An 18,719-nucleotide genomic window follows, 5' to 3' on the forward strand; every position below is an offset into this window, starting at 1 on the left:
TTAAGCTTCAGGTTATTGTTGATACAGTAGAATCTCGATTATACAAATCTCTAGGGGTCACAGAAAATATTCATATGATCAGAAATGAAGTAGATGAGCACACCAAAGTGAAGGAAATATATACAGTGGACTCCCACTAAACGAAACTCGGTTAAACGGAAATTACGGATAAACGGAACAATAGGGTCACCTTTTGTTGGTTTCCTATATATGCAATGATAAAAATCTTCGGATAATTGAAACAACCTGTATTATATACTTCGGGTAAAAGGAACAAAGCGGAGTTACCGAGATGCCGGCGAACCTAGAAGATTACCACTCACGTTTGACAACCCGGGCTGAAGTCATAGCCAGTGCAATCCAATCCATCAGTCACTCGTACAACGTTAGGCTTAGCTTGCGTCCACCTGTGTCTTCATGAAGTCTTTCAAGAAACAGCCACATGAAAGGGTTTCGTTTACGTCAATGTTACGGATAATTCGGGGGCATGATCGCGAGAGCAAATCAAAAATAGAAACCGTTAAATTTGATATGCCAAAGTCAACGCTGTCGTCATAGCATGCCGCGCACTGAATGGTGATGTGGATGATACCGCATGATAGTGACAGGTAATATCGGAAACCTGGACGCGGGAAGAGGATGCGCAGTTTGTCCGGCAGAACAGAAAGATAAACCTCATTGTAGACGATTGAGATGCGCATGAAATTTTTTCCAAGTCTCAGGCATGCAGGTATATTCTGTAAACAAATCGAAAAATGCGAAGAGAACAGCCATTAATTGTTTTTTTCCTTGCTACCTACAGTAGTGGAAGTTGATTATCTTGAAATAAAGTTGCATTTCATTAAATCTGTGTACTTTGCTTAAATGAAACTTCTGATAAATGGAACAATACAGTAAACTCTCGTTAATTCGAACTCGAGGGGGCCGCGATATCTGTTCAAATTAAGGGGATTTCGAAGTAACGGGCGGCGCGCACATGGAAGGGTGCCTGGATGTGGGGAGCGCGTGCAAGCTTCTCGGGACGCAGTCGTGGTGCATTCACGGCACTGGTTTCACTTCTATGACGCACTAGAATGACTTTACGGTAGCTCACGCCGCTACTGCTGCGAAACTATGCCCATATCCGCGGTCACGTTCCCGACGCCAAACGGGTGCTACAGCGAAGAAAATCGTCAGATCGCGATGTATAGACATTTACAGAAAGTACAGGACTCACACAGACTTTCAACGAAAATTTATTTACAGAAGAGATGCCAGTCATGCTTGAAAGTACTCCGTAATGCGAGCTTGCACCCGTTTCTTGAAGCGAGATTCTGTCAGCATCGCTTGCAATTTATGTACAAGTTGAAGCACGGCGTCCGCACTCTCCTCACAAGAAAAATAACGCGCTGTTGTGTCCAGCGCCGATGCCACATCCGATGCACATGGCACAGGCACTGGTTCGTGGCATGTATCGTCGACATCTTCGTCGCTCAGATCCGCGGAGTCCTCGGGTTGAATTCGGCTGGAGCACACAGCGCCGATGATGTCCGCATCAGTCAGGGGCCCACACGTCTCCACGCCGTCGTCTACATTGACGTAGCTTTGAAATGTGACGCCTTCGGGTAAAGCAGCGGCGGCGTAATTAAAAAGATGATCGTCGTCGTCGGAAGGGGGTAGTTGTGGGTCTGCGGAGCCCTCGGAAACCAACGGTTCGGAAAAACCACATTTGCGAAAAACAGAAGCCGCTTCCTTGAAGGCTCCATGTTTTCCTTCTCGTGCGTGCTCAAGATGGCATCTTTGTTCTTGATGTAGGTTGACAGTGTGCTCTTCTTTATGCCGTACTTCTTTGCAATGTCCGTTTTCGAGTCCTGCCCGCGTTCCACATCCCGCAGTATCTGCACCTTCGTGTCAAGGTCTTTTGCCGCGTAGTTGCCTCTTCTCGCCATGGTTCCAGTCGGCAAGACAAGCTGTGACAAGTTGCCAAACGATGTTGATTGCCGCAAGGTCACGAAAGCAAATGACTCCGCGCAGACGCTCCTCCACCCTCCGTAGCCTCAACAGGAGGAGAAGAGAGAAGAAAGGCGCGGAGGGGGAGGACGCAAGCTTTCGCGTACGCATTTTCCCATTGCGAGCAAGTCAGCGTGTCCACAGAGCACAACAAACTGGGAAAGAAAGAACATGTGCGCTGTGCGGAAGGTCAATAACCGGAAAGAAATACAGGTCCGCGGACCATTATGGTCAGAGCTGCGGGCACCGCTGGTTGGAATTATCCGATGTCTACGCTCCTTTGTTCGAATTACCGCGAGTTTCTCCCCATTGAAATACATGTGGCTTGGATGGGACCGAGACGAGAGTTTGAATTATCCGGCGGTTCGAATTAAGCAATTTCGAAAGGCGTTGTGACCGAGACCAAGTCACGGAGCGCCGAGATGGCACACGGCCGGGACATCGTAGTCTGAAAGTCCCAGTTGCAGTGCTTCAACCGTCCTGTGTTAGCAAGGTGAAAGCAGCGAAAGATCGGCATTTGTGGTGATCACAACTGATTGTGCTTGTGTAGCATCTCTGTACCGTGTGTTGTCGGGAGTGTTCTTGCCGGAAGCACGAGATGCGCACGGTGCCTCACCGGTGTGTATAATCCACCATGTGTTTGCGAGATGTTTTCACAGACCAGAGCAACCAAATTCGGCAGCACACGTGTGTGTGTCTGCATTTGAGACAAGTGTGTGTTGAGGATCTCCCTCATGACTGGCGCACACATGTCAAGGGGGAACGACATCTATCGCCTCATTGGCTCGTTCTTATCATCCGCAAAGGCATCATAACACGTTCATATCATCTGAACTGTGGACTCCTCTTAAACGAAACTCCACCGAATGCAACAACTCAGGGAATGGAACTCCAAGGGAATGGAAATATTGTTCCATTTATCAGCAGTTTCATTTAAGCAACGAACTGAAACTTCATGAAATGCAACTTTATTTCAAAATAATAAATTTCCACTACTGTGAGTAGCAAGGAAAAAAAAGAGTTAATGGCTGTTCTCTTCAGATTTTGTGATTGTTTTTTTACCGGATCCACTAAACCGGATCCACTGCCTGAGGCTTGGAAAATATTTCATGCACACCTCAATCGTCTACAGTGAGGTTTACATTTCTGTTCTGTCGGGCAAACTGTGCATCCTCTTCCCAAGTCCAGGTTTCCAACATTAGCTGTCAGTATCATGTGGCATCGTCCACATCCATAGAATTCTATGTCCATATCCTATTTTCATTGTGTGGCCTGCTATGATGACAGCATTGACTTTGGCATATCAAATTTCACGGTTTCTGTTTTTGATTTGCTCTCGTGGTCATATCCAAGAATTATGCGCAACATGGACACAAGCGAAACCACTTTATGTCTAACATAATTCCCTCCACATTCTAACAAAGCAGCCATGCACTCCGGCCGTAATAGCCTGAACGGACCCTTTGCCCACCCACCCCGGCTGTTGACCCACAATTCGCATCAACCTTTAACACGTCATACCTGACCCTTTAAATACCATGCCAATGATGAGGATGGTGCCCAGAAGAAGAACAGTCTCAGTTCGAAATATCGTCGGCTCTCTTCCTGAGGCAACTCCCTTCATACTCCCCTACCGGTTCGCTGGATTTCTACCCGTCTACACTTTATGTAGCTGTTTCTTGACAGACTTCATGAAGACACATGTGGATGCGAGCTAAGCGTAACGTCGTACGTGCGACTGATGGATTGGATTGCACTGGCTATGACTTTTGCCCGGGTTGTAAGGCGTGAATTGTAGTCTTCCAGGTTCGCATCTTGGCATCTCGGTACCTCCACTTTGTTCCGTTTACCCAAAGTACACAAAACAGGCTGTTTCAATTATCGAAAGATTTTTATCATTGCATATATAGGAAACCAACCAAAGGTTACCCTATTGTTCTGTTTATCCGTAATTTCCGTTTAGCAAAGTTTCGTTTAGTGAGAGTCCACTGTACTTGGGAAGAATGAGCATTCTGGTCTGTGTTGGAAAAGTATTCGTGTCATCTTGAGATTCATGTCATCTGTGATTGTACATCCATGATCGTATCGTCGAGATTCTACTGTACACTGCAATCCCGTTAATTCGAAATCTCTTGATTCGAACTGATGATCGGGCCCCATCAAAGTCATTTGTATTTCAATGGGGAAAAACGTCTGTTAGTTCGAACATCTGAATGTACACAATTGGTTTTTCGACCATGAGGTCCATCAGCCACGCCCAACTACGCATCAGTCCAGCCGGCACGCCGTCGGCGAGTCAAGGACATATCTATTTGTTGCTTATATTGACAACATTGCTTATAGAAATGATACTGAAGGTAGATAGGTGATAAGGCGATAGGAATAAGGAACTGTAATGGTGTGCGCAAACGCACAGAACAATGTGCCTTGCTAGTGGTCGGCAAAGCAAGTACACCTCACTGTGTTAAGGGGATCAAGACCTGTCCTGTTGACAGTACCTGTACAACACTAAAGTGGTGGCGCTAGCTCTGCGCAATTTAGGACGCTGGCCAAGGGTCCTAGGAGCACCCTAAACTACCGCACTAAAGCTTAGAACTAACATGTCAGCCGCTATGAACCGTGTAGCGAAGATTCGTCGTCGGCACCAACTGTATCTCGCAATACAGTACGCATTTCCCTCTCAATACTACCAACGTCTCATTTTTTTAATGCTGTGGGTGCCGTACGTTTTGTGCTTTTCATTAGCAACATCTCGCAAAATGATCGCCGCGCGAGGTGCCTCTCACCGGCACTGCCGGTGGCGATAATTTCTGAGTCATCGAGCAATTCGAGACATACTTTGGGCCGCAGGCTTTATTTTATTTAACAAAAGCACGCAACAAGTGACCTAACGCGTTCTTGCAGCTACAATGATATTACAATACCTTATTTTGGTTCTACAAACTGTTTACGTGCGAATGCAAAAGCAGACGACTTCCCACAATCCAAACGTGCCGTGACGCACGACTTCCTGGGATGAACTCCGGAAGTTCTCTTTCTACCAATGAGAGCCTCCGAAAACTGCTACTGCTCGTAGCCACGATCCACTTTAGAACACTTAACTTAGGGCAGTCGTCGAAGTGTTCATGCAAGCCACTTAACTGCAACCCTAAACTTAGTGCACTAACGCGTTAGTGCAACACTTGCCAAGTGTTACACTTAAGAAGGTTTCGTGCAAGTGGGCCCAGTACTCACGTTCCTGGTGTTCATGATGTGGTAGGGCGATGTTGATAGAGTCGCTGCAGAAATGAATGCAGCGGCATATAATAGATTATTTTTTACCCTGAGATGTTTTGATACTTGCCTCTACATAAATATTATGGAATGAATGAGCCTCTTATATTTCTGGCATCGTGTGACCACAAACATGTGGTAAGGTGTAGCGAGCCTTGACATGTCTCCCATGCAGCTACTGTAATATGCGCCGCATCAAGCTCTCAGTCGGAGCAGCTCCCTCTAGTACAAACTCTGCTTTATTTGAGCTTATCTTTGCTCCTCTTTGAGTTTGAATTAACTGGTTTGCGCGTATTTTGTGAATACAGTAGAATCTCGATGATACGAATCTCACGGGGTCGCGGAAAAAATTCGTATCATCCGAAATTCGTATCAAACGAATTAAACCAAAATAAAAATTGAGGCAAGAAAATAGACAGTGACTGTTCATTTTCCGTTGCTGTCAATGAAAGAGGTCGGTTGTAACGCTTTTGTGTCTTCGTTTTTGGCCAATGCTGCCCAAATACGCGAGATGATTCAAAAGACGTAGCACGTGCTTTTCACCCGCGTGTAAGTGGTCTAAAGCGGGCTTCTCCTAAAGCAAGCAGGCGTTAGGTGAAGCCAACTTGCGGAATGGTGACGCGTAATGTTGCCACAAGTTGTCCTGATATGTTCCCTCCATGTGTTCTGGGGTTCTGGTCGCTGTTTTCCGCCAGAGCGATGTCACACAGCTTCGCGGTTTATTGTTGCGAGGAGGAGGAGGAGGAGTGTCGTTGGGAGGAACCCGAGAGGTAAAAAGGTCAAAACAGAGATAAGGTGATAAGGTTCCGGGCCGTTCAATCCCTTTGATCTTATCTCCACCACCACCACAAAAAGGAAAGTCATTGCTTGCATTGCGCTACATGATGTAAGGGAGTTCGTGCCCAAGCAGCACAATGTCCTGGAAATCGAGTGCATTAGGGGTGGACGGTATGTGTCTTATCAATGTTCTGTAGTTTCATGAATCTGTTCAAGGCCTTTCATCTACCCATCCACCCCTATTGCACTCGACTTTTAGTGCATTTTGCTGCTTGGGTGGTGAGGATCGCCCTCCCTTTTCGAAAGACGCGGCAGCATGACTCGCGCGCTCTCCCCAAGCAGCACAATGTACTGAAACTCGAGTGCAATAGGGGTGGACGGTATGTCTGTTATCAATGTTCTTCAGTTTCACGAGTCTGTTCAAGGCCTTCCACCTACCCGTCCACCCCTATTGCACTCGACTTTCGGTGCATTGTGCTGTTGGGTCGCGTCACGAGGGAACGACCTCTGTCTGTCGCATCCTCCGCTCATTCGTATCATCCGTAAAGGCAAGATAACGCGTTCGTATCATCCGAACTCTAGTACATGGGAAGAATAGGCATTCCGGCCGGGACCGAAAAAGAATTCGTATCATCCCGAAATTCGTATCATCCATGATCGTATCATCGAGTTTCTACTGTATAATATATCCTTCAACCAATATCATTTATTTGGGAATATCCTTTGGGATCGTGATCTCCACCTGTAATTGTGACTGTGTGCTTGTCAGCCAATAACAAATGGATTTGTTTGCAATGCATTCTCTTTAAATGTGTAATCCGTTTTCTTTCTTGTTTGCAGAGGCGCAAAACAGTCAGCATAAGCCACACATACTACGCACACCGCACCATACCTTCCCTCATTGTGCAGAACATCCGTATCGTCAACCCTCTTGTGAGTTGCCTGCTACTGTGCTACTCTATCATCTGAACCTTACTTTGTATTTAGTGGAGCACTGAATGGGGTAGGGCTTACCGCAAAGCCTGAGCAAAAAGACATGAGTAACCACAAAAGGAAGGATTTACCCACCTGCCGGGTTGGGTAAAGCCCTCTTTTTTGCAGTCTTGGGCTCGGCTCCAGCCTGTATTACTTCACTGTTAGTTAGCCATCCTCCCCTTACCTCCATCGACTCTTACAACCTCTACACTGGGCTGAGCTGGGCCAACCGTGCAGCCTCGGAATTGCTCGGGCCAGGCCCCGTACGGAATCAGTGGACCCACTGAGCTGTAACCGGGGGCCTTATCTATAGTTTTCTTCTTTCGATTCAATTTTGTATTATACTCCACTTGAAATATTCGAATGTTCACACCGCTCTGTCGCTGTTTGCGAATATTGTCGAAAATCCTGGTCTATATTTTGTCATTACACGTAAGCTACTTCATCTGAGTGCAGCGCATGACAGTTGTTACAAGGAGTTGACTTTTGGCTTCGGTGACCAGATGTATGCCACTCTTTCGGAAGTACATTAAAAATAAAGTGCGCATGATTGTGCATGATGATGTAGTATCTGCTCCAATGCACCATTTTGTTGCTCAAAAACTGGTGCTCCAAAATGGCCAATCACATCACTGGATTTCATGGTTCCAACAGTATTGCCCTAAAATATTTATGAGCTAGACACTGTCATTATCAGTTTGACATTGTGATGTTGTACGAAGTGTTCACTAGTGCTTATTACATAGCTGTTAGTAAGACCACTGATTCATGACGTGGAATTGAATGCCTTCCTAGAGTGAACCCATCACACTAAAGGTCTACCAAAAGGGGTCCACATCCGAAGACCTGCAAGCAAAGTCATATGGGTATGTAATTTACACTTAACTAAAGTCGAAGCTATAGTCAAATGTTGCAATGCAGTAGAATGTTTGTGAGCCTTGGAGTAAGAGATGAACTCATATGCACATAGTGCAGACACCTACTGATGTGTGCATGCACAGGTTGCTTGACTAATATTTTTATAGTGCAGTCCTCCAAATCTGAACACAAAAGGGATAGACGATTTAAAAATGGTTAAAAATTGGGCTGTTCGGTATTTCATACTTTAAAAGCGATAAAAACCCCGTGCCGGGAAACAAGTCAAAGGACGACACAACACACAGCACAGACTGACGAACAAGGATTTATTATTGTCAAACCTGCTTCTTAAATACCCTAAGCCAGCAATGCCCTCTTCCGCAAGGTTCCCTATCACAACCTCAACCTGCCTAGTGCCTTTATCTATTATCAAGGACAAGACTTATCATGCGTCCCTCCTGTTACAACCTTCCAGAAACTCCTCGACTGGAGCAGTTAACAGCACTGAAGGCACACTCACGCACCTGGTTCCCGCATTTTTTATCCGTAAAGCTTCACGATATAATAAAGCACCGCCCTTATTACCCTTATATACATAATAATTTCCATGAGACCAAAATTTTATATAAGAGTAATAAGGGCGGTGCTTTATTATATCGTGAAGCTTTACGGATAAAAAATGCGGGAACCAGGTGCGTGAGTGTGCCTTCAGTGCTGTTAACTGCTCCAGTCGAGGAGTTTCTGGAAGGTTGTAACAGGAGGGACGCATGATAAGTCTTGTCCTTGATAATAGATAAAGGTTGAGGGTGTGATAGGGAACCTTGCGGAAGAGGGCGTTGATGGCTCAGGGTATTTAAGAAGCAGGTTTGACAATAATAAATCCTTGTTCATCCTTGTTGTGTGCTGTGTGTTGTGTCGTCCTTTTACTTGTTTCCCGGCACGAGGGTTTTGTCGCTTTTGAAGTATGGAAGATTTGTTAGAATAAAACGGAGTTCAAACTAAAGGTAGTCTCCCTGAACGAGGGTGACTAGCTGCATCGGAGACACAAGAGAAAATGGCTAGGAAGCAAGCGAGCTGGTGAAGATGATGCATAATGTAAAAACCCCGAGACTAGGGAGCACGAAGGGGTGTCTGTCCCTTGGTGTTCCCTAGTCTAGGGGTTTTAACATTATGCATCGGAGACACGTCATGGCCCGCTAGGCCTTGCCGCACATTCACGGTCATGCAATGCCAGAAATATGTGATGCTCGTTCATATTCCAAAATATTTATTTACAGGCAGGCACCAAAATACCTTGGGGCTAAAAATAATGTATGAATTGCAAAATTTAGAAATTGAATCAAATTGAATTGAAACTGTTTATTTGAATTTTGAATACACTTGGAAAATTCTGCAACTTTGTGCCCACTGGGGAAGTGCTGCTCCTAATGGGGGAGTCTATAACCTTTCAGTCAGAATCAAACATCATAAGACGAAGAATCCCATCTACTTAAGGTATTGGAACACACATTACTTCACTGGGTGTGCACCTTTTGGTTTAGTTGTTTGCAATTGTACTTTCTGTACTTTTCACAAACTGCAAATATTTCCCTATCTTACTGTACGCAACCCTGGAAGTTGGGTCATTCCATGCCAAGCATCCCAAATATTGCGCTCGACCATCCCAGATTTCTTAAAAATAAATGGTGGTTCATTGTTCCCATGCAGTCAATGCTCTCCCGGCTTATTTTTGCATCAATTTTTTTTTTTTTTTACATCATGGCCGCCTCTTGAAGATTGCCATTTGACATGTAATCTACCTGGCAAAAAAAAATTCCAGCAAAATAGCTTTTGTGCAAATTCCAACCAAATCTCCTCTGAGTGAAGGCAAAGTATAATGCATTCGTGCCATGAGCATTGAAGGTTGATCTACACTTTTTTATCAAGAGTTTATACCCCGAAAAAGCTAAAATTTCGGGGACTTTTGGACCTTTTTACGGAACTCTGCAATTTTTTCATAGCTATTTAAACTGTTCTAGCGTTATTGTATAGGAGGCATACAACATGTTAAAAATATTTTGAGGCGAGCAGACTTGGAAGAGTACTCAGAAAAAAATCATAAATTTAGGAAATACAGTAAAACCTCTTTAATTCGGATCGTGGGGGACCACCAAAAATGTCAGAATTATCCGAATGTCGGATTATCGAACGGGCAACAAAATACCAGGTAAACTTGCTATTATCAACGTACCTTTATTTACGTACGTAGGTACGTAGTAACGTACCTTTATCAAAAAGAACTGCGAGAGTGTGGTCTGCCTTGTACAGGAGATTTGGGCGTTTAAGACAACTTTTCTGATAACTGCCAAGTGCTGCACTGCTTCGGCACCGCCGGGAGCACTACAGCAAAAGTCTTCCAAAACAGCAAGGGCTTCCGTTGCTTCTGTAACAGTCCGCCGTCGTGGCAGCTCTTCCTCACAATCCTCGTCTGATGCAGCGTTGTCATCGGCACCCAAAACCTCGTTGACTATGTCTTCGTCCGTAAGCTGGCCGGCGACAGCGACACCGTCGTCAATGGAGTCGTAATCTGCAATTTGCACGGCGGGAGGCAGGACACCGCGAAAATGGTCATCGTCCTCTTCATCTTCATGAGATGTTCCGTCCTCCAACTGGTCGCAGTCCTGATATTGCACAAACCCGCAATGGCGAAAGCATTTCGCCACAATTTCAGCTGGTGTGCTTGTCCACACGTGCACCAAAATATGAACAGCGCTGAGGAGCGTCACATCGTACTGCTTGCCGGTACCCATGCAGAGCAGCATGCGTTCCAGGACATGTCATCGGTACGTGCGCTTTACGTAGTGTATAATGCCTTGGTCCATGGGCTGTAAGGCAGAGGTTGTGTTGGGCGGGAAAAACACCACCTTGACCCACTCAAGGTCAGACACGTTGCAGTGTGCGCTGCAGTTGTCAACAACGAGGAGCACCTTGCACTCCTTAGCGCGGAAATGACGGTCCAGCTTCTGCAGCCAATTTCGCCAAATGTCGGACGTCATCCAGGCCTTCCAATTGGCGCAATACTGCTCCGGGAGTTGCTTGAGGTTTTTGAAGCACCTGGGCTTCTGTGCTTTCCCTATGACAAGCAGTGGCAAGCGCTCCGTCCCAGTCATATTCGCGGCCAGAAGGACGGTCACTCTCTCTTTGCTCCTTTTACCGCCGACGCATGGGTCTCCCTTGATCGCGATCGTCTTGTCTGGCCGTGCTTTCAAGAAAAGAGCGGTCTCGTCCGCATTAAACACGTCACAGGGCTCGTAGGCGGCTATGTGCTCCCGGAGCCGAACGCATCGCCAATCTCTGACGACGTCTTCATCAACAGCAGCTCTCTCCCCGCAGATGTTTCGGAAGATAAGTCTGTGGCGTTCCTTGAATCGCGAAAACCAACCTTCCGAAGCTTTGAATGCTTCGATCCCCATTTTTGCTGCAAAGTTCTCGGCTTGCGTGCAAATAAGGGGCCCACTCAGAGGTAACTGTGCATCGCACGAGTTCACAATCCAAAGAAGAACAGCATCTTCCAGTTGTGGGTACGCCTCTGTACGAAGGCGTTTCCGCTTTCCGTGAAATTTCTCACCTTCCATGGCCGCGATGATCTGTGCCTCATTCTTCACGTATGTTGCAAAAGTGCTCCTTTTCACATCATATTTTTTCATTACTTCCTGTCGTGGGACACCATCCTTCAGCACATTAAAAATCTCGACTTTTGTTGCAAGGTCCTTGGTCTCGTACTTTGCACGCTTCGCAGGAGGAGCCATGTCAGAACAGCATGCACGTCGCACAAAGACTGAGGGCTGTATTCCCAAACCACCCGCAACTTTGCCCTCAGGGCGCCCTTAGCCCAGGGTCCCTTGAGGGCGAACATCCCCTGAGGGCAGCATGCGTTTCTCAAACGTAAACGTGCACGCCCTCAGCGAAGGGCTGGCCGTCGGGAGGCTCGAAGGGGATTCGGCCTGATTCCTCGTAGAACGAAGCAGAAGCGCATGCGCAGGACCGCGCTTCATTTCCGCTTCCGATGGCTGTCGTCTGCTACTTTGGTATCTCTCCTGTTCTGTTCGCGTTCGACTTGCAAACTTCATGTATGGTGGGCTACTTCGTGTCAGTATTCAGATGTTGTACAACTGTTGGATATTGCGGATATGATATGTACACATCTCACCATCGTCTCCTTATGTGTGTGTGTGTGTGTGTTGTATTAAACGGCCAGATTGTAACAATCACTGAATGGGCGGACAAGGGAAGCCAGGATTGTCCGTGCCCCTCCTGATGTTCAGTATAGTCTGTAGTGTTGTGTTCATGCACACGCCAACTTATCTTTCTTTCAATTCATATTCGTCGTACCGCACAAGGTAGTTTTCCCAGTCACGAATTCGTCGAACCGTCACTACGGCAATACCACCGTGAGGGTATAACGCTCGAATCGCACGACGCGATCCACAAATGCACATGTCATCCATGTTTGTTTCGAGGCGAGCGTCCCTCAGGGAGCGTACAGTGAGCTCGCGAGCTCACTTGGCTGGCGCGTGCCCTTGGGGCGCCCTTTGCAGATACGGGCGCTTTGGGAAACAAAATTCGCCTCCCTCAGGGCTAGAGGTTACATAGGGAGCCCTCAGGGTTGGTTGGGAATACGGGGGTGACTGATACGTATACACGTGGTTTAAAAAGAGATTTCGCTTCAAGGTGGCACCTGACGTCATCAACGTCACGGCGCTGATGACAATGGCGATGGGTACGCCGCACTTTGCCGTTTTTTTTTTTACCGTTTTGGCGTCCGCTGTTGCGCTCCCATGCGCTTCCCTCGAGCAGTGGTTGTTCGAATTATCCGGTGCGCACGCGACTTTTGCGGAATTAACGGTTCCTTCCCATAGACTTGTGCAGACGTCTGCCGGGATCGCGCGGGTCGAGAGGTTTTTCCGAATTAACGGGTGTCGAATTATCAAGGTTTTACTGTATTGCTTTTTTCCACATATTCAGCTATCAATTGCATACTGAGGTGGTTCTGATAAAAACATGAGACAAATTCCATTTGATAGCATTCCCCTTGAGCATTTATTTTTACAAAGCTTCATCGAAACACTTTTTGTTTTAGCAGCGAAGAAGAAGCTTCTTTTTTTTCTTTTTTTTTTTGCTTGACCACCCCTGCACTCATCTGGCATTGCCCCAGAAGGCTGCCTCACCCCAAGACACATCGCCGCCACTGTCGCCAAACGCACACAGGAGCTGCCCAAACTGATTTGCATTCTTCGGTGTAAAAAAGAAGAAGAAAACAACCTCTAGAAATTAATCTTCCAATCTTCAGGTTCTCACGAAAAAGGCCTACTGCGGCGACACAGTTCAGTAGGAGCACTGGGCCTATGAATGTACTGCTTGCGACACGGTTGTCTGAAATCAGCACCCCGTGGTTTATTCCATCTCAAATCTCGAGGTGTTGCAAGATCATTTATTTCGAGTAAGAAACACGTGCAGCATATGGTCCATCTTTAAATACAACATTGGACCAACATTTTCGAGGGCAATCAAGGAAATATGTGCTGCAGAACTGCTGACAGGCGATTTCAGGCAACCGTGCCGCGAGCAGTACTTCTGTGACAATGGGCACCGACTGGCTATTGAATAACCATGATCTGTTCGAGCGATGACACACGCAACGCCTACTAGCACAGACGCCTGCAATGAAGCTACGGCGCCTGCAATGAAGGGTGACGTGGCATAGTGGTTAGGGTGGCCGCTTTCTACTCAGAGACTGGGAGGCGACGTGAGTTCGAATCCCTGTACTGGCTGTGCTGTCTGGGGTCTTCCCTGGGTTTTTCAGCAGACTTTCCAGATGAATGCCAGCACGGTTCCCCTGAAGTCGGCCCAGGAAGCATGCTAACCCCTCTGTCCCCCACGTCTTCCAGCTGTCCTCTCCCCATCTATTTACGTCTGTGCACTGCTCATTGTCACAGTTGCTTTGCAGCGCTAAGCTGGAATTTAAAACTAATAATAAAGGGTGTGGGGGATATGTTTAATAATGGTAAAAAAGGAAGGGAAATGTTAGTTATGATGGAGGCTTGCTGTTCCCAAAAGCAAAGAAAAACAAACAGGAAGAAGAAGAAACAGAGACACAGAAAGTTATAGAGAAACACAGAAAAAACAGCTCCTTCACTAGTCGACAGCAACGACAACTTCACTCTTTCAGCTACCATCAAAGAACACAGCAACAGAAGGCAAAACTTAAAACTGTCTACGTGACGTCATTGAATATAAGGAACCAGCTCAGGAGGGCGGTGTCACCTCCGATCAAAGTGAGCTAGGTGTGATAGGTGCAGTCCTGTCGTCGTCGAAGTACTACATCCCTGGATCCAGAGCTTCTTGTGTACTGCGCCATGGCAGAAGGCAGTTCTCATGAAAACCTGAAGCTTTGAAAGCTTGCAGGCAGCGCACATCCGTTTGGGCAGCTCCAGTATGCATTTGGCAGTAGCAGGGGCGATGCGTCTTGGGGTGAAGCAGCCTTGCGGGGCAATGTCGGATGAGTGTGGGGTGGTCAAGTTAAAAAATTGTTTTCGCCACTAAAACAAAAAGTGTTTCGATGAATCTTTGTAAAATAAATGTTCAAGGGGCATACTATCAAATACAATTGGCCTCATATTTTTATCACGACCACCTCAGTGCGCACTTGACGTATGAATATGTGGTAAACGGCAATATTCCCGAAGTTCATGATTTTTTTCTGCATACTCTTCCAAGTCTGTGCACCTCAAAAATATTTTTAACATGTTCTATGCCTCCTACACAACAGTGCTAAACAGTTTAAATACGTAGATAGGAAAAACTTGCAAAGTTCCACAAGAAATATCTCAAGTTCCCGAAATTTTACAGTTTTCTCGGGGCATAAACTCTCGCTAAAAAGTGTCAATCAACCTTCAACTGGTCTTGGCACGAATGCATTATTCTTTGCCTTCCCTCATAAGAGATTATGTTGGAATTTGTGCAAAAGCTATTTTGTTATAATTTTTCGCCAGGTAGGTTAAAAGTGAAATCACAATCTTCAAAAGGCTTAATAGGCAAAAGGCAAATCTTAATAAGGATGATGAATTTGAATAATGACTGGCTCCAATTCTGCAGTTCCCAGAAAATTAATAATTAATAATAAGTTCATTAATGAATTTTAGCAAATTAGTTATCTAATAGTTGCATACACTATCCTACAGAACATCTGCCTGGCCACATAATCGGCCTGCAAAGATGTCATCAATGCTGCTCTCACAGCTTTTTCTTTAAATAAAAATCTGTGTTACATAAAAAAAGGAACACCCTGTATATTATGCAAGCAAATGTTTTCCCTGACAGCATTCATAACATGTTCATTATTATTTTGTATTTTTAATTAAATGTTTAATAAGTTCAGCGCACCGGCAAGCAACAAATGAGCTTACGCTGAACAGCGCTGAACTTATTAAACATGTCTACTCCCGGCCTCTGGACTATATTCAGATTTTAATTGAATGGAGGCGACAGATTTAACCAATATTAACAGAAGGATTTTGATTGACAATACTAAGTTTAGAAGTACTGTCACCTGTCAATAGACAGTGGTATCTAATACAAGAGTATATGGCTGATGTCAATTACAAAGAAGAAAAGAAAAAAGTCCCACTGAGAAGTGAAGTCTGAAACAGGGAGGTGAGACACGTGGGAAAACAGCTCCGAACTATGGGAGAAGACCTACATGTCAAACATGTCAGCCCAACATTTGGGAGATTTTAATATCATTTACTGTGACATAGATAGTACATAGTGTGATTGCAACGTGATGAGCTGCAGAACAATTTAAAAACTCTGTTTACCATACAGGATTCAAGATCGTTATGGACAAGACATGGTGGCGTGGCACGGGCAGGTGCCTTCCGGAGACCGTGTCATCGCATTTGCCCTCCTCACACCAAGGTTGCCAACTTCGCTCACCGTGGAGGCCAAAAGGTAAGCGTTTTATCTGCTTACTTGTGCTTTCCATACAAATGCTGGAACGCTGAAGCCTGGCACGCCTGAGGTCTTAACAAATTTTGTCTGTGAAAAGATAGGTTTCATTTATGTGCTACATTTGTTCTCAGCCTCCTTGTGTGTTAAGTTTAATTTTTGTGTGCGGCATGCCCTTCTCTGTGACACATTGCGTGTGAACACCTTAGATGGCTTTCCGCTTGGAAAGCACCGCAAGCATGCTACGGAAACACGTTGTAAGATAAGGGGCATGCAAGACAAACATATGGTTTCTGAGTTTCTTTCAGGTGATTTGTTTTCAGCATTTGAGTTTCATTGTTTGCAAGAATGTACGTGATTATAAACTCCTCGCATGAGAAGTCTGGATTTTAATAACATCGTGGGAGGTATGATGTCTCGCTTCATTGAACATACACAACTTGAGCTTCCTCAAGTGTATTTCATGAATAACCTTAGCTGGTATGCATTCTGTTCCCTTGTACTTGAAGGACAGACGCGTATAAATCATGCTGCTCTGTATTGATGACAGCTTCAAATACCTTTTGAGAGGTATTGTCGGAGTTGAGCTGCACTGAAGGGATAAATTTTACTGCTACAAGCCACTGTATCAAATCACTGCTACAAAATATGAGATTTGATGATGAATAATTTGAAACATCACTTTCATTTTAAAATGCACTGAGGAAGTGAAGCGCGGATTTAACCTTTGAGGTGTACAGCGTTACATATTCTATACAAGTAAGTACTGAATATACACTACATGAGACAACTCACCTTAAGATGCCTTGACTTTTTGCATCTGGCTGCTTTTTGCCTGTCAAGCCCTTTGGCAAAGAAGCGCAATCTCATCACTATGTAAAAATGGAAAGTTCTTGCTTTGAGTTCAGGTGCGTGCTCTGTACAGTAGAGAGCCGTCCTGAATTTTTTTCTTTAGAGCAGTGAGGACATCCATGATGCTGTCATGATGTAACTTCTTATAGCTGAAGCAGTTTGTGAACTGCGTCTGGTGCAAGCGCTGGCATTCTATGAAATACCCGCACCTTCTTTCCGTCCACGTAATCGATGTAGTCATGGATTATATATCGTGGTTTAAATTCGAGTTGCAGACAGCACGTATGTTGGCAACCTTTCTGTCCGTTCTGTGGGAGTTGCTCGTCCATAGCACCTTCCGTATTCGTCAGGGGGAACAAACAGTGGCAAGCACAGTGCCTGCCTTACACCGAGGATATCCTGTCCCACGTCCCGTGGCATAGCAGTGGTTCTGATGCTTCTCCTTTCGCATTCCACCGTGGAATTATGCTGTTAGGGAAGCTTGCACCGCTGCAACACAACTTTTTAAAAATGCAGAAATATAACCTGAGCATGTGCTGCTCTGTAAACAGTGGCTAGGAGTTTCAGTGGAAAGTAACAACAGAGCGCCTAGGGACCATTCACGTCGTCAGCTTCGATGCACACCTTGTGGAGCCTTCTGAAGAGAGCTCAATATGGCATTCTAGTTCACTTTTACACGGGCCTGTAACTCCATGAGTTCGTAGCCCAACATACAAAGGTGCAAGGTGGTTTCTACTAAGGTGCATATTTACTAGCTTGGTGCCATCCTTTGAGTTTTAAGGTATAAAAGATGCGGTGGGCTATATTGCAAGCAGTAGAAGTCATACTTGGCACGGAGGATCTAGACATGGGCACACAGTCTCTCGACGACACTTTATGCGCGAATGTCTGTTCTGGTTTCCATGAGGGAAGAAATGGACTGAAGAAATTGCGATGATAGACTGTCGTAGAGGTAGGCTCGTCATCGAGTTGGTCTTTGGACACAGGCAGACGGTCTCTCGACGACAACTTTCGGCGTGGGGCATACTGATGCCGTCTTCTGGGCTACCGTCATCAGGACGAGCTCGTTGCTGTCTGCTAGCTGTGGACCTGTGTGCTTTCTGCCCTGAGGCATTGCGTTATATAAGCTCTGCCTTCTTTGTTTGGAGTCGGTGAGAAGATTTCACGATCTGTCTCCACGGATCGAATTATATTAAGGGTATGGCTTCACAAGAGGTTGACCCTTGGGGACCCTTGGTCCATAAGACTTGCATTCAAGAGGACCCGCAGGTTTGCAAAAGGATATGGCTTCACAAGGGGCTTACCTCTGGGAGACCCCTGGTCTATAAGATCTCCGTCGAATGACACACGTACATTCTGCATGACTCACACGAGGCGCAGTACGCCTCAACACTGTTTCTCATCTTTCTCCAGAAGTACGCCTCACTGATTCTTTTTCTCGTTTTTGTCGCTCCGAGGTTGCCTGCATACGGGGCATTGTGGTAACGGCTTCAAATTTCCCCTGCCAGAGTACTTGGACAACTATCCTGTGCTTAAGGTTCTCCCCCAAGTGCCGAGATTTCTGAATGTACCTCAACAAAGCCCCCGCGCCCAGTTCCAGTAGTTCCCGCACATTTTGTTTGTTGCCCCTTCACACCGATAGATCATGCCCTGGAGCTCTGGGTCTCTCCTCTGCTCATCTTTGTTCTTCCGGACATGGTGAAAAGATCTCGACCGCACGCACCGCCGTTCGGCTTAGAGCGTCTGCAATTTGGTTCCTTTTGCCCGGCCTATGGATTATGCCAAAATCATGCTCTTGTTGCAAAAGGTTCCTGCGGGCAAGTCGAGAGTTAGGGTCTCTGGCGTTCATTAGCCACTTAAGGGCCTGACAGTTCGTTAGAACTCTGAAACGACGTCCATACAAATAGGAGTGAAAGTGTTTCACCGCCCAAACCCAAACCGTGAGACACTCCAGTTCCGTAGTTCTGCCTTGTTTAGATGTCGGCTCCCGAAAGCCACGGGGTGTTCGC

General features: G+C 45.9%; 2 protein-coding genes across 4 annotated transcripts in view; one reads left to right on the forward strand and one right to left on the reverse strand.

Moving 5' to 3' along the window:
• The window catches only part of LOC135391325 (uncharacterized), a 686,593-nt gene that overhangs the window by 253,202 nt on the left and 414,672 nt on the right, over positions 1 to 18,719 (reverse strand). The window lies entirely within an intron of this gene.
• LOC135391323 (uncharacterized protein KIAA2013 homolog) overlaps positions 1 to 18,719 on the forward strand; it is a 149,690-nt gene that overhangs the window by 20,510 nt on the left and 110,461 nt on the right. For both annotated transcript variants that reach the window (XM_064621558.1, XM_064621559.1), the window contains 3 exons: positions 6,880 to 6,972; positions 7,810 to 7,880; positions 15,736 to 15,861. In XM_064621558.1, coding sequence (XP_064477628.1) covers positions 6,880 to 6,972; positions 7,810 to 7,880; positions 15,736 to 15,861 — 290 coding nt within the window. The remainder of the gene's footprint in view (positions 1 to 6,879; positions 6,973 to 7,809; positions 7,881 to 15,735; positions 15,862 to 18,719) is intronic.

The sequence above is a fragment of the Ornithodoros turicata genome, chromosome 4, assembly GCF_037126465.1.
Source record: "Ornithodoros turicata isolate Travis chromosome 4, ASM3712646v1, whole genome shotgun sequence".
Taxonomy (NCBI): domain Eukaryota; kingdom Metazoa; phylum Arthropoda; class Arachnida; order Ixodida; family Argasidae; genus Ornithodoros; species Ornithodoros turicata.